At 50.8% G+C, this 16,888-nt stretch overlaps 1 protein-coding gene across 4 annotated transcripts; it reads right to left on the bottom strand.

The window, feature by feature from the left end:
• Positions 1-11,558: 11,558 nt before the first annotated feature.
• Egr3 (early growth response 3) lies at positions 11,559-16,882 on the bottom strand. 4 transcript variants are annotated; one of them, XM_048801599.1, is made up of 3 exons: positions 16,625-16,762; positions 16,162-16,214; positions 11,559-15,339 (listed from the first exon to the last, which is right to left on the bottom strand). In XM_048801599.1, exons 2-3 carry the CDS (start codon positions 16,199-16,201, stop codon positions 14,330-14,332), a joined length of 1,050 nt encoding a protein of 349 aa, XP_048657556.1. In that variant the 5' UTR covers positions 16,202-16,214; positions 16,625-16,762; the 3' UTR covers positions 11,559-14,329. The 4 variants fall into 4 exon arrangements, with proteins under 4 accessions (XP_048657556.1, XP_015354975.1, XP_048657555.1 ...); XM_015499489.2 differs by lacking the exon at positions 16,162-16,214 and having other exon boundaries at positions 16,625-16,882; XM_048801598.1 differs by lacking the exons at positions 16,162-16,214; positions 16,625-16,762 and adding an exon at positions 16,361-16,539.
• Positions 16,883-16,888: the final 6 nt, after the last annotated feature.

Below are 16,888 nucleotides of genomic sequence, written 5' to 3'. Positions count from 1 at the left end.
ACAGCTCCCTGGAGTGTGTGGCTTTCCTAGGGAATCCTTGCAGGTCCCCCACATGGTGAGCAGACCAGGGCATGGGCATGACTGCCCTAGCCTGACCTCACTCCAGGCCTGGCTGTTCTGTGTCCGCTTCTTGCCGCTGTGGCCGAGACAGCCCCCAGACACCGGCAGGGCAGGTGGCAATTATCCCTGGGTACTGATTACACTGCAGGGCCAGTAGTGCCCCAAATAGCCCAGCAGCCCAGCCTGGTGCAGGGAGTGGGGGAGGAGAAAGGTCCTGCTGAGGAGGAACGGGGAGGACTGAGGGGCGTGGGGCATGGATGGTCGGGAAGGGCCACTGGGGCAGGGAGGATTTCATGCTAAGTCCTCTGCCTTTTGTGCAGCCCATGACCCTCAAAGAAAGGAATGAGGTCCTATCGTAGTAGACCAGACCCAGAGCAATTAGATAGGGCACATGCCACTTAGTCTGGTCACAGTGAAAAGTGGTGCCTAGCATGAGGGGCATGTGGAGGGTCTCAATGCTGGGTAGGAGGAGCTGGTAGTACCATTGAGTCTGGTCAGCTGCTGCCTCTAGCCCTGGCCTGCTGAGCCTCTGGTCTGACCAGGAGGGAATTCCCAAAGAAGGAACATGGCAGGGAGGAAGAGAGGCTAGGCCAGAATGAGGAGGCTGCTGAGAACACCAGCTCCCCCTACCAGGGAGGCCAGTCCTTTGCCCCTCTTCCAGATTCAGCCACCGTTGGCCTTGCTTGGGACTGCAACTGTCCAGGCACCGGGGCCCTCCCTCAGGGTCCTTTTTAACCAGATGCAAAGTCATGCAGCTGCCAGCTTTGGTGGCTGGGGGCCTGTGACTGGGGCCAGAGCCTATGGGATGGAGTATCTCATTGAAAGACTGGCTTGTTGCCCCTCCCATTCCTAACTAGTCTCCCCTCTGACAAATGTGCTTGGACATTGATTTCCCTGAGATGTCAGAAAGGGCTGGGGCTTGCCAGGGTAGCATATCCACAGGGGTAGGAAGGCAGGGAGCACCAGTTTCTCATGCAAGTGGCAAGAATTGGTGGATTGGCCCTGAAGGCACTCAGGTTGGGGGAGAGGCAGGTTCCTTTGGAGCCTCTCTGACTCCCCATAAACTGGCTTCTTTTACAGACTGCCTCTTGGTGAGCTGTATGGCTACTCAGAATGGCTATGGCATTGCATGAGACAAACAGGGAAAAGAGAGACACCCCCCCCCTCCCACCATGCACTCCAGTCTTTTTCTGTTAGTACAAATTCCTCTGTATGGACCACCCTCCCATGGAGAGTCTGCATCCATGGCAGCATCCCACCTGTCAGGGAGGGGCTGGGCTGACCCCCCTGCCTCTCTCCTGCCCTCCTTTCTTCCTTCTCTATGCTGCAGCAGAGAGAACACCAGGGCAGAGGTTGTCCCAAAATTCACCAACTTGGAGACCAGGCAGGGCAAGCACCTGCTTTTCTAGGGGTCTCTGAACAAGAGCATGACAGTGGGTCATGGTGCCCGGCCTCTACTCCATCCCTCCACCTGAGGGACTCAGCACTCATCTGGCTGCACTTGCTCAAAAGCCACCTGTGAGTTCTGAGGACTCAGGCCAGAGCAGGAGGCTGTGAGTGGCTCCCAACCACCTCTCCCAGCAGCTCTGCTAATCCAAATAAGATAGGGAAAAGGCAGTGGGAGGAAATGATAGTTTCATGGTTATTTTCAGAAAGGAAACAAAAAAAAAAAAAAAAAAAAAAAACAAACAGGAGCACACCCTGCATTTTGGTACAAAATCTAGGAGTCTCAGGGAAAAGAACCCACAGTTCTTCCTTTTTCTTGTCTTCTCACCAGATGCTAGGGAGGGGTAGCCTGGGCTGTGGGGGCCTCAGGCTGCTTTTCCATACAAAGGAAAAGAGGTGAGGGGCTGCAGGAGGCAGGTGTGAGAGAAGCTAGCAAAGACCCTTCCCACAAAGACTTCTGGAGAAGGAGGCATCTTTGTCTTGTGGGCTGGTGGGGGCCCACCCTTTGGGGGTGGAGGGAGCTGTAGGAGCACGGGAGGTTCTGGAGCTGAGGCCTGTAGAGCACAGTGGCAGGGGTGGGATTGGTGGGCTGGGAGGGTGTGTCCTACAGGCACAGTGCAGGGAGAAAAGAGGGGGAGGGAGCGCAGGAGCGCAGGTGCTTGTGGGAGAACGGAGTAGGGCTGCTGCGTGCATGTGTGTGCAGGGTGTGTGCAAAGATGGGGCCACGCAACCCGGGCTGTGCGCAGCAGGGATTGCTCAGGGCCCAGCCAATTGCAGAGGACAGTACCCTGTGCCAACCCCAGAGGGAATCTGGGCTTAACTCTCTGAGCTCTGGGTTTCCCTGGATTGGGTGGGTCAGGAAGCAGGGGCCTGAACTTCTGCTTTGTCTGCAGGCCTGTTTGGTAGGTGTATGACTCCCCCACAGGGAAGTCTGCAGAGACCCTGAGAATAGGAGGATGTGAATGGGAAAGAGGTGGAAGCTGGGGTGGGAGAAAAAGCTAGTGGCACTGATAATGAGGATGCAATGAATTAAGACTCCTAAGTGTTTGCACATGGTGTGTTCTAAGAGCAAGGGTCAGGGAGAGCTGAGAATTAGCAGGCTTATGAGAACTGAAAGAGTGCATTGGAAAATGAGCTGATCCAGTGTCTTTCCTTGGGGCAGGAGAGGTATTATTATCCCATTTTACAGATGTGTCATCTGATGCCCAGAGAGAGGTTCACTAGTGTGTCTAAGTTTCCATGACTGGCCAGAAAAAGAGGTAGGAAGGGAGATGGGCAGTGAGCAAACTCAGGTGAACTGTTGGGAGGTCTCTTTGGTGACAGGGGCTGTTCCAGAGAAAACCAAGTTAGGCTGACTATCTGGAAAATCCTGGTCCCAGGAGGCCCATGGGCTTGGAGGTTCCCCACATGGAAGGATGGACCTGCTGAACCAGACCCAGCCCTGGGACCTGGGAGGGTTGGAAGAAGATGGAGGCAGTGACTCAGCCCATCCGACACAGGCTTGACCTAGAGGTGGTTGGGTAACCCTGCAGACGCTACAGCAGGGTGAGGAATGGAATAAGTGGCTGATGGTGGAGATAAGGGTGAAAGGGTGTGCCAGCAGGGAGGGGCTGCAGTTTCAGGCAGCCCATTTAGGAGAAGGATGAGGGGAAGCATACTGGGCTCTGGGGATGGGAAGGAGTATGGGTCCTTGACCTCCTGAGAGGCAGAAACTTGGATGGTGGGTTTGGAGCTGGTAACCAAAATTGGAGGGTTCTTAGAAGTAGGAATGCTCAGGATGGACCCCAGGTAGAGATTCAAAGCCTTCCAGGTCCCTGCTGCTCCCTCACTATGACAGTGGCTCTAGGAGCTGACCATCTCTTGGAACCTTCCAGTCCATGGATGTGAGGCTGATTTGTGTGCTACAGGCCACGGCTGAGCATTTCTGGCATGGGGTTGAATGGGACCCCAACTAAGGACTTTTCCAGCAAAAAGGAGAGGAAATTGGTTTAAAAACGTATTACAAGAAATGAGTACAGAACAGAACATTCCCATGGATTCAGGCCAAAAAGGACCAGGGTTTGGGAATGAGAGGACTGAGGACTCAGAGCCCCAAGAAACAAGTGAAGCCATGCCACCATGGCACCCATGGAGGACAGATAGGACATAGAAAGGACTGGGTGCTTCAAAGCAGCAGGAAGCAGGATCTTTGGATTTGAACCTTATCTGTCATTACCGAACCCTGGCTGAGTCCCAGATGTGAGGTGGAGGAGTAGGTCTTATACACAAGGTGATGGTCCTGGGACTTCTGCATGTAAGGGCTGATGATACTATTTGGGTCCCCTACTATGACAGCTTGCTTTCCTGTGGGATTTCAAGACCTAGAGAGGGACTGTGACTTTGCAAATGTCATACAGCTTTGTCCCAGTGTCGGAGCCAAGATGAGAAGCCAGGTCTCCTAACTCCTGAGGCAGTGGAGCCCACAGGTGCCTGCCATATACATTCTCATTGGATGGAGATTTTAGTGCCCTAAGACCCAGGAGATAGAGTTTCCACAGAGAAGTGAGGATTATTCCTGAGCTTGTCACCTCTGAGTCATCTGGATCCTGTGTGTTTTGCTCACCTGATCTGGTGAGGACAGTGACTGAGTTCAGACCAGGCTCCTAGCTCCACCTAGAATATCTTCCTAGATTATTCACCTGTTGAAGGAGAAGTGTCCTCACCTCCCTCCCTCAACAACCTTTTCCAGGCTTCTGGGTCAGGGCAGCTCTTTTTCAGATAGTTACATTTCAGCAGATCCTCCCCACTACCTACTGGAGTAGGGTATCAGTCCATGGTAGAGATATGGGGGGTAGTTTGAGGCTCAGCCAAGTGAAGGAATTGATTCCTGATCCAAAACAGAAGTGACAGCTTTGCTTTTTGATGGAGAAGTTGGACCTCTTGACCAGCAGCGGCAGAGAGGAAGCTGAGAGAGGGGAAAGTAGAGGGTTGTCCATGCCTGGAATGGTGGTGGCAGATTCTAAATGCCTTAGAGGAAGAGGACGTGGGTGGCTTTTCCTCTCAGCTCTCTATCTCAGGTCCTGTGTGGAGGAGCTGGCTCCCACATCCCAGGGGGATGCTCTGCCTGGACCAAGGGAATCTCAAGACAGAGTCCCCTTTCTCAGCCCTCCCCCAGCTCTGGAAAAGTCTGTCCTGTAGCAAGGAGAAAGAACCAGAATGTAGTACAAGGACGTGTCATCTGGGTTGGACAACCTCCACCGAGCCAGCTGGGCACACTCCAGAGATGCCAAGCTGCTGCGCTGTTTCCTGGGGCCCATGGCCACTGGGATTTTCTCTTCCTCCTTTAGGAAAAGGACAAAAGAGTGTGCAGTCCCCAGGCCTCCAGGTAAGGGCCTTGGGGTAGCTCCACTCCACCTGAGTCTAGTGGGATAATTCATGTGATATCCTTAGCACAGCGCTTGGCATCTAGGAAATACTAGTATGTTCATGGTTTTATTATTATGGGCAACTGGAAAGAGGACTTCCTGAGGTCCTCTAGGAAGTTCCCCTTCTTCATTCTCCACCTTCCCCACGCCTGGTGTCCCCACCTCCCACCAGACTCTGATTTAGGTACCTTCCTATCAGGGACCACCACTATCATGACACTATTCCCAATATATCGGAATTAGTTGTGTCCCCTCCCTGGACAGAAGATCCTCCAGGGCAAGGACTATGTCATATCCATCTTTGCACGGGGTGACCACCTTTCTCATGGGATGCTGAGCACTGTTCCTGGCTTAAAACAGTTTTGCTTCCTTAATAGATGAATAGATATGAAGAAGCTCTGGATGGTGTCATGTTGCCAGGAAGAGATGGAGACTGAGGAGAGCTTTTGGAAAGACAGGAAATGGAAGACAAAAAACCTTGGAGAGAAGGAGGAAGACATTTTTTTTTTCATGAATGAACTTGCTTAGATAAGGCTGTAGAAATGGGGTACCAAACAGATTTCCAGGAATCTAGGGAAATGGAGAACTTGTGGCAAAGAATACATTGTGGGTCAAGTGACTTTAGGCATGTCCTGATTTGCATGCTCTGGGTTCACGTTACAGATGGGAATATGGCCATATTGACAGAACCTGGCCATCTACCAGATTTGCGCAGAGGCAGGAAATATGACCACTCCAGCCACAGAGAAAGGAAGAAGTTGGATTTGTAGGAGTAGTTTCTGAGAGATGAGCCCAAGAGACATTCTCACTCATAGATTGGGCAGCAAGAAGAGTCCTCCATCTTGCTAGGGCTTGGCACCCAGGCAAAGGTCAATGGGAAGAGGAAAGGCTTTCAGGCTGCGGTTGTTGAAGTGGGTGTACTGGCTGTCTTTGGCCCAGCTGAAGTTTAAGAATCACCAGTGGACCTGATATCCCTGATGTGAAAGAGAGATTAAGAAGACTGCAGTCAGAGGTTATAAGAACAAGCAGGCCTTGGGGACAGGGAGATGTGGTCTGGGGGAGAAGGACAGGTCAACTATGTCACTGTGGCCTGGTAGCCCAGGTATATTTTGGGGTTCTGCTCAGGGCCTGTGGGACCTTTCCTTGACTGTTAGCCTTCAGTGTTAGCTGGCTTCTTTTGGATGCATTTATCTCCTTTAAAGAGCTCCTATGATTTAGTCCCACACTGCCACTTGGATTTCATCTCTTCTTGTGGACCTCCTTCCTCACTCCTTCAGCAACTCTAGCTCCATGGTATTCCTTAAACAGCCCAGGACACCAGCTCACCAGGACCTTTGTATTTTGTCTCCTCTGCTTGATCCACATAGCCCACTTTATCACTTCCTGAGCCTGTGTTCAAAGGTCCCCCTCCCTGGGAGGCCATCCTGAAGTACCCATATTTAATGGTCATTCCCTCCCCCCCACCAACATTCCTTGTTCTTCTTACTCTCTCTGTTTTTCTCCCTAATTTATGTCACAGTCAGACCTAACACATATTTGTTTATTGGTTTTTATCAGTTTCTGTCCTGGAGAAGGTAAGCTTTGAGAGGGCGGGGTCTTTGGTTTACTCCTGTTTCTTCAATGCCTAGAAGGAAGTGTTGCATCTGGAGGGCCCTCAGCAAATACTAACTAATCAAAGTTATTAACACCTTTCTTTGGAGCCCTCCACTGATGGGATGGGGATCTGAAAGCTTGGCTGTGCCCTTATTAGATGTGTGAGACAAGCCCAAACCTCTGTGGACCTCCGTTTCCTCATCTGAAAAGAAGTCTGTTGGGTTTAATGACTTGAAAAATCTAGGGGGATCTGCCCACAGAGGCGGGATAAGGGAAGGGCCCTGAGGTTCATAGTTTTCTTCAAAAACATTACATCATTAAAATCCCGGATGCCATTCTGATCCTAAACTGGGGTTGGGCATGGGCAGTGCCACCAGCCCAGTGATTGGAAGCGAAGAACTGCCCAGAAGGCTGAGGTTAAGGATGGATGACTAACAATCAAGGGAGAGGGATGGATGACCAGAACTGGGGCAGCTGCGTTTTATTCAAATCCTTGATAAGGATCAGGAAGCAGGCAACAGCCCAATGACACATTAATTAACTTTGCAGATGATACTGGATCAGGAAGGTGTTATATCCACCCATCTTGGTAAGAGAGAGAGGACAAAAGGACCTGGAAAGGGGTCAGAAACCAACCCAGGAAATGACAACAATGAACCTTGGCTATGGCCAAGAAGGAAAAGGACCTGTGCTCTCTTTGGGTAGATGGGGGGTGGGTGGAGAGAATCTACGTTCAGAATACTGATCTTCAGTGAATGGCAGGACTTGAGGGTGGTGGTGAGGATGACATGGTCCTTTGGCTGTGTTTGAATTTAGACACTGATCCTTGGTGGGGTCGGAGCTCTTTTTCTCACATCAAAGGATGGGGATGCGGGCAGGGGAAACAAGGAAAGGATAGAAAGATATTGATGGAGCCCCCAAAATGAGCCAGGTACCATATACATGACTTCATTTGAACTCCACCACAGCAGTGAAAATAAAGGAGGAAACTAAACTTCTGAAAGACCAAGAAACTCATGGACAGTGGCACTGGGAGGAGGTGGCAGGGTTGAAATTGAGGTCCAGAACGGAGGCTGGGATTCCAAAGGAGGATGTTTTTCCTAAGAGAAAACTGAAGAAGTTGCTGGCTCATCCAACTGCCACTTCATTCTCAGGACTGAGATCTGAGTAGGCAACAGATTCCCCAAAGAAGGTTTTCGCTAGTACCCTGGGGTCCCAACGGTGTTGGAAGTTGTTGGCCCTCTTAGGATGAAGTGACCTTCCTAAGCAGTGGGGAAAGGAAGCAAGGAGCAATGGCGGAGTGCTAGGCAATAACTACATGGAGAGACCAAACAGCGAGAGTAGAAAGGTACCAGAGCTCTTGTACCTGTTGTTGAAAAGATGCTGAAGGACTTGGGTGCTCAGTTCTGTTTTGGTTACTAACCTCTCTCAGGGCACTGATGGATTCTGGGCTGGTGGGTGGCCACCCCCTGGGGTGAGACATTCCAAAGAATACAGGCTCACGGACAAGGGTGATATTCCCTGAAGAGGGCTTGGGGCAGCCCTAGCCTTAGAAGTAGCAGACATCTCTTCCTTCAGGGAGTTGAGAGGTCAGGCATGCCAGGAACTATCCCAGGAACTCAGTGTGTGACCAAAGGGACCTCAAATATGTAGCTGAACAGTCTGTTTCTGGGTAGGTAATGAGACCACAAAGAAAGGCCCAAGGCCCAGATGGCTGTTGACCCTGGGCAGTCCTAGGAGGAAGCAAGCCTGAAGGACTAGTGATCATGCTTCATGAGAGATGAGCAGGGCCCAGGGAACACTACTGGGGCAACAGGAAGATAAGAGAATGGTGGTGTCCCAGAGGCCCCAGGAAAGGGATAAAGGAGAAGATTGCAAGAGTCACAAGAGAGGCCTGAGGTCCAGAGAAAGGGCCTTTTTTTAAATCTAGAGAACTTGGGACCAGAGCAGGATCTCAACAAACCCTGAAAGCCACATGTTCTGACCCTGAGACAATGTACTGGGGACCTCTCCAAAGGCAAGGCCAGGGAGGAAGCTAGGCAACGTTGAAAACATCAAGTGGTCTGACTCCCACCCAGACTAGCACTTAGAACTTTCTAGTTGGCATTCTTGTTTGTAGCTTTGTGGACACATCAGAGACTTGATTGCAAACTGGGGAAAGCCTTACTTCTATTCTTACAGAGGGCTGTGAAAGTGATCAATCTTGAAAACAATGGAGATGGGGTTGATGGAGACCTTTAAGCAAAAGGAATGGTCAACTTCAAGAACTGGGTGTCTAGGAGAAGCTACTGGGATATGATGTCCTCTTGGCCTCTGTGGATGATCTATGGTTAGGACCGAGTGTCCTCAGGGCTGTCCCAGGGACTAGTCTGGTGTCTGGCCAAAGGTCTTCAAGATTCACTCAGATGTTTCCCCTTTCTATGAAGATCTCTTTCCTATTTTCAAAGACTGGGTTTTCTGAACAGAATGCTTTGGGATAGATTTAGGATTATGACTTATTGTTAAAACCCCACAGTACCTTTTAGAAAGTCCCACTAGTCACTAAGATTTTGCCAGTATAATTTCTAGCTTTGAGACACATAGAGGCCCCCTTCTTTCCTCAAGCTTGTAACACAAGGGAAGCCCAGGGCCAGGATGAGGAAGCTCACAACCTCTTCATATATGGCAAACAAATCCTGGACTAGCAAATGCAGGGAACAGTAACAACTGGCCACAAGCTATGGCCTTTGTTTACCAAAATCCACTTTGCTATTTCTTTCTATATATTACACACACACACACACACACACACACACATAACCCCCATTACCACCATATAAAAACATATGCTACTCCTTACTCTACATTCTCAAAATTATCTCATTTATACCAAACTCTGGTTCACCAAGTACAACCTCGCAAAAAGCCATCACTTTCAGATTGCCACTTTTAAGATGGTGCATGTGTGTGCACGCCTGTGGTGTCCTTTCATTCACCCTCAAACACCTTAGAGGGTGCTTGGAAGGAGCTATGCCTCTAATTCTCCTATAATTTAATGATTTTGCTCCAGGCTTATTTTCTGCAAAGTCTCCATCAATTCCTTCTTATGGAATTCCTTCCCATCCAGGCATTTGCTTCACCAATTCTCTGCTTCATCCTTAAGTTTCAGGGTTGAGTCTCCTCTCCCCATATTTGCAAAACCCAGGCAGGTTGGGTAGCCGGTATGATGCTATCAGAGGCAGCCTTATCTATCTACAAAGTGTGAATCAGTGATTACACCACACAGGGCTGGTGCCAGCCAGGCGGACTGCCATATTGCCAAGTAACCCAGTGGTTGAACCAGGTTGGGCTGAGTAATATCCACCAATGGGAAATGAGTTTATTAATCATGCTGTGTTGTACACTGTTGACGAAAGTGTAACTCTGAAGTCCTGGTTTGATTGGAGAAGGTGCAGGTGGGGCAGGATGCTAACTATGAAGACACCCAGTGATAATATCTTTACCTCTGATAATATTCACCTGAAAACCATAGAAATCTGGAAGGAAACATCTAGTTTAGTGAAAAGATGGACTACAAGTGCAATCATTAGGACTTCTCAGCTATCTTGGATTTCCTTTAAGAAGGAACTCTCTGTCTATAAAGCTGCAGTTTGGAATTCTGAGTTTCTTGAGGTGAGAGAAAGGAATTCAATATGGCAACCAGTGACCTAGAATTGTGTGGGTGCGAGAATTTAAAATTCCATACTGCATTCTCTTTATTCACCTCTCATGTCAAAAACATTCTTTTCTAAGGCCGCAGCCCACCTCCTCCACTCAGCTCTGGCCTCAACGTTTTGGTAACTATAGCCAATCAGAAATGTCCTCCATATTTCTGTGATGGGTCTGCACTGGGGTGTCAAGAGCACTCTCTGAGCAGGGACACATTTCTGTGACTTTGGGCCTGGCCTGGTTTGCACCTCAGGGGCAGACACGCTGACCCCTCTCACAATCTGGTGCTACATTTACACAGCGCATTGTCATTTACAAAGCCCGAAACTTTGGTGAGGCAGATCACATGCAAAAGGCACAGCAGAGAAGACCAGGTGAATTTTCTATAATGTGCACAGAAGGAAAAGGAGAGAGAGAGTACTGAGTTGTCCAAAGACTGCTTTAGAACCAACCTTGCAGGGATAAAGGATTCTTAAGACTACAGGGAGTATGTGAGAGGAGAGGGTAGAGATGCAGACACAATAAGTGAAATGCACATATTTCCTCATAAGCAATGGAGAAAGCTCTAGGCTGCCTGGTAAACCTGGTTAAGGATGAGGAATGTTCTGGGAAAGATAGCTGGCGGGGTGAGGGAAGCACTATTTTCATGGGAGATAGAAATCATAAGATGTGATAGTTTGATGCTACACAAAATTTCCCTGCATGTTTTCCAAATCCCAGATGTCATTCCTTCCCTGAAAAGCATTGGGTCAGTCATAGGAGCTATTTTTGAATCAGGACCACCTTGGCTACCTTTCCCAGCTATTGACAAGTGAGGCCTAGAGGAATTCTGTCCAAGTGGGATTAAAGTTGTAGAACTTTAAAATCTGATTTCCCTCCATTATCTGACCACAAAAGAATTGCCAGTCTTTTCAGTTATCTTGCCAACCCTGAAGAATCCCTGTCAAGTTTCTGTTTTTCAGGCTTCAAAAGCTTAAGCAAAAGAGGCCCTTCAGAGTCCTCCTGTTCAGGAATTCCTTAAGATCATTAGAGAAATACTTCACAAAGTAGGAGATTTACTCATTGGAAACCAGAAGGAAGGTTCTAGAAGATTTTAGTCACCAGTCTTGACTCCCATGAATTTATCCAACCTGTTCATTTAATCTGTGATAGTTTCAGACTCCCAGAAAGGTGAAGTGGGATCCTATTCTCCTAGAACCACAGTTGGCACTCAAAAATGGATTTGAAACTCTGGAACCCACACAAAATTCTGACCCACTTCCAGTAACACCAGGTTCCATATTTCCAGAGTTTTTAGAACAAGAACAGCAAAATGAGGCATAGCAACCTATCAAACAAACCACCAGCCAAAAACAAAACAAGACAAAAAACAGGCCAAACCAAAACTTTATGCTATGAAAACAAGAAATAAAATAAGGAGATTTAAAGGCCGGCTGATTGTCAGCAAACACAATATATTTACTGTATTGGCATTTGCTCACAGTGCAAATGGTACAACATTACACCATTTCAATATTTCGGTTTTTAAAAATGCTGTTTTCATTAACTATATTATATTGGCATAACAATGTGACAAAGGAGCAAATGAAATGTTGGTGAAGAATCTCACCTTTTCACAATATCAAGCATTTTTTTAACCTTAGTATAAGGTACTATAAATCCAAGAAATAAAAACATCCACAAAATATATTACATCTGGTTTGTCTTTTTCTAAGTACTCAACTTTGTACAAAAGTCTTTCAAAAAATATCATTCCCCATAGGTTTTCCTGTTTAAAACCTGATTTTTTTCTCTCAGTTCACATAAGTTAGAGTGCATTTTCTTTTGTTGGTTTTAAAACATGCAGACATATAAAAAAATCTGGATAGCACAACCTTTTGGCAACAAAGTTATTTTTCTCTTAGTTTAGCTTAAATGTCTGAGAACAGTTTTATTAAAACAAAGGAAAACTCAGAGTAATCATGCAGTAACATGCATATCCCAGGAGGAGCAAGGAAAAAATATTAAAGGATATCTGATTCCTCCTTCCAGCTTTGAAGTGACCAAATTTTTTTTTTTAATAATCATCACATTATAAAAAGTATTCAGCAAAATACTGTCTCTGCAAAGAAAGATTTTACCCTTCAGCTGAAAAAATATGGGCCCTCCTGGCAAACTTCATCTTCCTCTCTCTCCTTCTACAAAAAGCCCAAGTACCTGGAAATTCACAATCCCCCTATTCTTTGAGTTTTTCTCCCCTTTCACTAGAGTCCTCTTAGTATTATTATCCACCACCAAAAACGGTGCTTTTTTATAAAAAAAAAAAAAAAATAAAGTGGGAAACGCATAAAGTGACTTTAAAAACAGACATTCTGTAAACTCCAGACCTTTGTTCCTTCTCTCTGGGCAGCTTACTGGCCACAGGAGAAATAACGCTAATAGGGAACAGTACATTCAGTCAAGACTGCTGGGAGCTGTGTCAGAGAGCACCCTTCCCTACTTCTCCACTTCAAAAGGGCCACCCTGTGTGAGGAAGGGCTGGGCAGGACAGCTGGGGAAGAGGGGGCGCCTGAGAAGAGGTGAGGTAGGGCAGGGAGAAGGTGAGACTGGGGAATGGAAAAGATGTGCCTGATTCATCAACATGGATTAATGCAAAAATCCTCATGTAACTTAGAGGAAAATTTGGACAGAGATATGTGTATGCATATATACACACATATATGTATGTATATGTGTATATATATATCCACGTATACATACAAACATGTAGATATAATTTCATCATTTAATATTTTCATAAAAAATAAATCATTTAAAGCTGTATATGCCTACTAGTTCTCTTTATTCCAGTGCACTGCGCCGGATAACCAAGTACCTTAGAGATTTGATTTTGCTAGGAATACATATTGTATGTATGTTTGTGTGTGTGTATATATATATATATATATATATATATATATATATATATATATATATATATATACATGTGCACATACATATACATACACATACATGCACACACCATACACATATATTTAAATTCTATCTGTTGTGTTGGTGATGACAGAAGCAAACAACAACAAAAAACATGGCCAGCTTTCTCATGAATGGTGGGAAGAAGAAATAGGTATGTGAGTGAAAAAACAAAGTTGGGTGGCTGATTGGGGCCTGCCTTTCTGATAAAAGGTTTTGAGAGACATGGGGAAGAAGTCAGGGAGAGGGGAAAAGAAGAGGGAGAGGGCAGAGGGCAAACTCAGGAGCATAGATTTTGGAAAGGGGGGCCGAGAAAACATATTTTTTAAAAGGCAGGCTCAGTGATGGCTGCTCTTTCTCCCCGCAGATCAAACTGCCCTGAGGCCTAAGAAGGAAGCGCTCGGAAAAGGGGGGGGGGTTCTGAGGGGCCAAACCCTAAGCGGCTGCAGCAGCACCGCGGCGGCGGCATCCGAGGCATTTCTGTAAGAAACATTATTTCGGAGCAGATGGAAGACCATCTCCTCCAGCCACGTGCAGGCCCCTAGCCTGGGATATCCCCGAGCGGCTTTGGGGACCCGATGTGGGGAAGAGTTTGGGTTAGACACAGCCCAGTTCAGCTCAAGAGTCTCTCACACACGCGCGCGCGCACACACACATACACACATACACACACACGCGAGCACGCACACACTCGCGCGCATCCCCGCACGCAGGCGCGCGTGCGTGCGGCGGGCAGCAAGCTCTGCGCTTTGGTGCGCTCCATACCCCCTCCCCCTCTCGGGTCTTCGAGGGGGAAGAGACACACGGGGGGAATCAGTGAGGTGCTTGGGTAGGGCGAGGGTTGGGTGGGCCCCGCCTTCAGTCCCCCGCAGGTCCTTGGCGCGGCCCAGCGGCCCCTGGATCAAGGCGATCCCAACTGAACAAAGCGGGCTAGACGCCACCTTTCCGCCCCCACGCCTTGGCTAAGTGGGGGACAGCGAGGGGAAGGCGCCTCCAGCCTGGCCCTCGACCGCTGGCCGGTGTGAAAGGATGGGAATGGGGGGCATCGAAGGGGTGCAAAGGGCCGCACGTCCATGGAGAGGCCAGGGCGCGGCCCTTGAGCCTCCGTGGCTGGCTTTCCCGCTGCCTTCAGGCGAGCAGCCGGGAGGCACTGGAGGGTAAAAGAGGGGATTCTGGGGGCCCGAGCCTCAGGCGCAGGTGGTGACCACGGGGGCCAGAGACACGGTGGGCGCCGAGGACGCGGAGGGCGCACCCCCCTTCTCCGCCTTCTTCTCCTTTTGCTTGAGGTGGATCTTGGCGTGGCGCTTGCGCTCGTCGCTGCGCGCAAACTTGCGCCCGCAGAACTCGCAGGCAAAGGGCTTCTCGCCCGTATGCGTGCGGATATGAGTGGTGAGGTGGTCGCTTCGGCTGAAGCTCCGCATGCAGATCCGGCACTGGAAGGGCTTGTGGCCCGTGTGGATACGCAGATGCCGGGTCAGCTCGTCCGAGCGGCTGAAGCGGCGGTCGCAGCCCTCCGCCGGGCACGCATGGGGCCGCTCATGGAGCGGGGTCTTGCTAGGCCGGTTGGGGTACTTGCGGGGCCGGATGGGCTTGAGCGTGAGCGGCGGCTGGGGCAGGCTACCGAAGCTCGGGTGGATCTGCTTGTCTTTGAACGCCTTGATGGTCTCCAGAGGGGTGATAGGGGGTGGATTGACCCGGATGGGGTCCATGCCCTGGAAGGGCTTGTGCTCCGGAATGGAGCCCATGTCGTTGGGGTGGTGGTACAGGTTGTAGTCAGGAATCATGGGGAAGAGATTGCTGTCCAAGGCTGGCTTGGTCGATTGGTAATCCTGGGGGGAATAGGCGAGCCCGGGGTTGCCCTGGGGATCGTGGAAAGATACGGGCTCCGAGTAGAGATCTCCGCAGTTGGAATAAGGGGGTAATGCCGGATACATGGCCTCCACGTCTCCCTGCGGCGGCTGCACCATGCTGGCGGTGGATGTCTGCGTGCTGAGCGCCCCTGAGGCCGGGGGCACCCCCAAGATGCCGGCACTCATGAGGCTAATAATGTTGTCCTGGCACCAATTGGAAGGGGAGTCGAAAGCGAACTTTCCCAAGTAGGTCACGGTCTTGTTGCCGGGGGCTGGCTGGAAGGAGCCCGAGTAAGAGAGTTCCGGGTTGGGCTTCTCGTTGGTCAGACCGATGTCCATCACATTCTCTGCGGAGAGCGGGGGAGAGAGGGGAGGGGTGAGTGAAGCCGAGTCGGCTCCGGGCCGTGGCGCCCAGGTCCTTGCCCAGGTGAGGAGGGTGCGGCCGGCTGGAGTGCGCAGCGCATGGGGTAAGAGGAACGCTGGGCCCGGCGCAAAGCGGGCGGTGCCGCGCTCCCGGGCGCAACCTGGATACAGCAAAATACTACGGATCGGGGTGTGGAGTGGCTGCGGCACACACACCGCACACGCCGCGCACACACTCACGTACCACACACACACGCGCGCGCGCGCGAGAAGCATTGTTGTTCTTCCCGAGGTGGGGCGGGCAGGTAGCTGCAGCTACAGGTAGTTTCAGACCCGGAGCGCGCCGGGCTCTCGCTCTCCAGCTCACACAACTCGGCCTCTTCCCCTGGCCCTGTCTACTCCAGGACGCCGCGCCTCTACCGCCAGGGCGATGCCCCCTACGCGCGCTGCGCCTGGGTCGCGGACCCAGAGCGCTTCAACGCTTTGTCCTCGGAGCGTAGAAGGGTGCCGCCCGCAAAGGGAGCTCTCCGGTCGCCTCCCCGGTCCCCAGCCTCCTCCTGGCCTGAAGGGGCTTTCAGCTCTTGCTGGAGGGGAAAAGCCTATGCCCAGCTAGAGAGGGTGGAGGGCGGCGGAAAACCGGCCAGTGTCTCCAGCGCTGGAGCGGCCGCCCTTCCCAAGCTCCCGGGTCCCAGGATCGCCCCCTGTGGCAGTACCCCCAGCCCCGCAGGAGAGCCCCCTCCTTCTCCCAGCCGTCCCCACACCCCCACGGTTTTGCTGAACGCCCCGGAAAGGCAGCGTCGCAGTACCTCTCCCACCGCGGGGACTCCACGCCGCACATGGCTCCATCCCGGGTGGGAGGCTGAGGGAGTAAGGGGGGAGAGCGCGGGTGAAAAAAGACGCTGGGCTCCTCCCGAGAAAGGGGGCGACAGCACCACGCCTTGCGTGCAGCCCAGAGATCGGGCCCCCTGCGTGGGGAGGGAGAACCCCAGAGCAGCTCGCACCTACCTCCCTCCGATCGGCGGCTGCCCCCATCCGGGAGAACCGAAGCCTCTACCGTGGCGTCGCCAACCGAGCCTTCCCGATCGGGGAGGGCGGGAGGAGTGGGTGGGAAAAGCAACTCGCCCCCCAGAAAATTCCCAGCACGCCCCCACCTCTCCATCCATCCATCCATCCATCCATCCATCTATCCATCCATCGCTAGCTCGTTCCTTCCTTCTCTTCCTCTCCCTTGCCTTCCTTGCTGCCTCGCAGCCTCCCTGCCACCCTTACCTGTAGCCATCTGATTGTAATGGGCCACCGAGTCGCTGCTGCCAGAGAAGAGGTTGAGCGCGCTGGGGATCTCCTCGGGGTACAAATTGTCAGGCAGTTGGTTTAGCAAACTGCTCATGGTCACCGGCAGCTTCTCGGCGAGTTTGCCGGTCATAGCACTCCCGAGCTGCCGCCGCCGCCGCCACCGCCGCCGCCGCCGCCGCTCGCTCCTAACGCAGCTTCCGGCAAGCGGCATCGGAGAGGCGATCCGTGGCTGCAGGGGAA

Source organism: Marmota marmota, unplaced genomic scaffold (genome assembly GCF_001458135.2).
Source record: "Marmota marmota marmota unplaced genomic scaffold, marMar, whole genome shotgun sequence".
NCBI classification, from domain to species: domain Eukaryota; kingdom Metazoa; phylum Chordata; class Mammalia; order Rodentia; family Sciuridae; genus Marmota; species Marmota marmota.
Note: the sequence above shows the minus strand (reverse complement) of the source record. Positions and strands in the feature narration are given on the sequence as shown.

What these genes read in the sequence shown, in the direction of transcription:
- Egr3 (XM_015499489.2), bottom strand. Translation starts at nt 16,859, where the DNA reads ATGCCGCTTGCCGGAAGCTGCGTTAGGAGCGAGCGGCGGCGGCGGCGG. An exon ending in TTACAATCAGATGGCTACAG is followed by an intron (nt 15,340 to 16,624) that starts GTAAGGGTGGCA and finishes CGCTCTCCGCAG; the next exon opens with AGAATGTGATGGACATCGGT.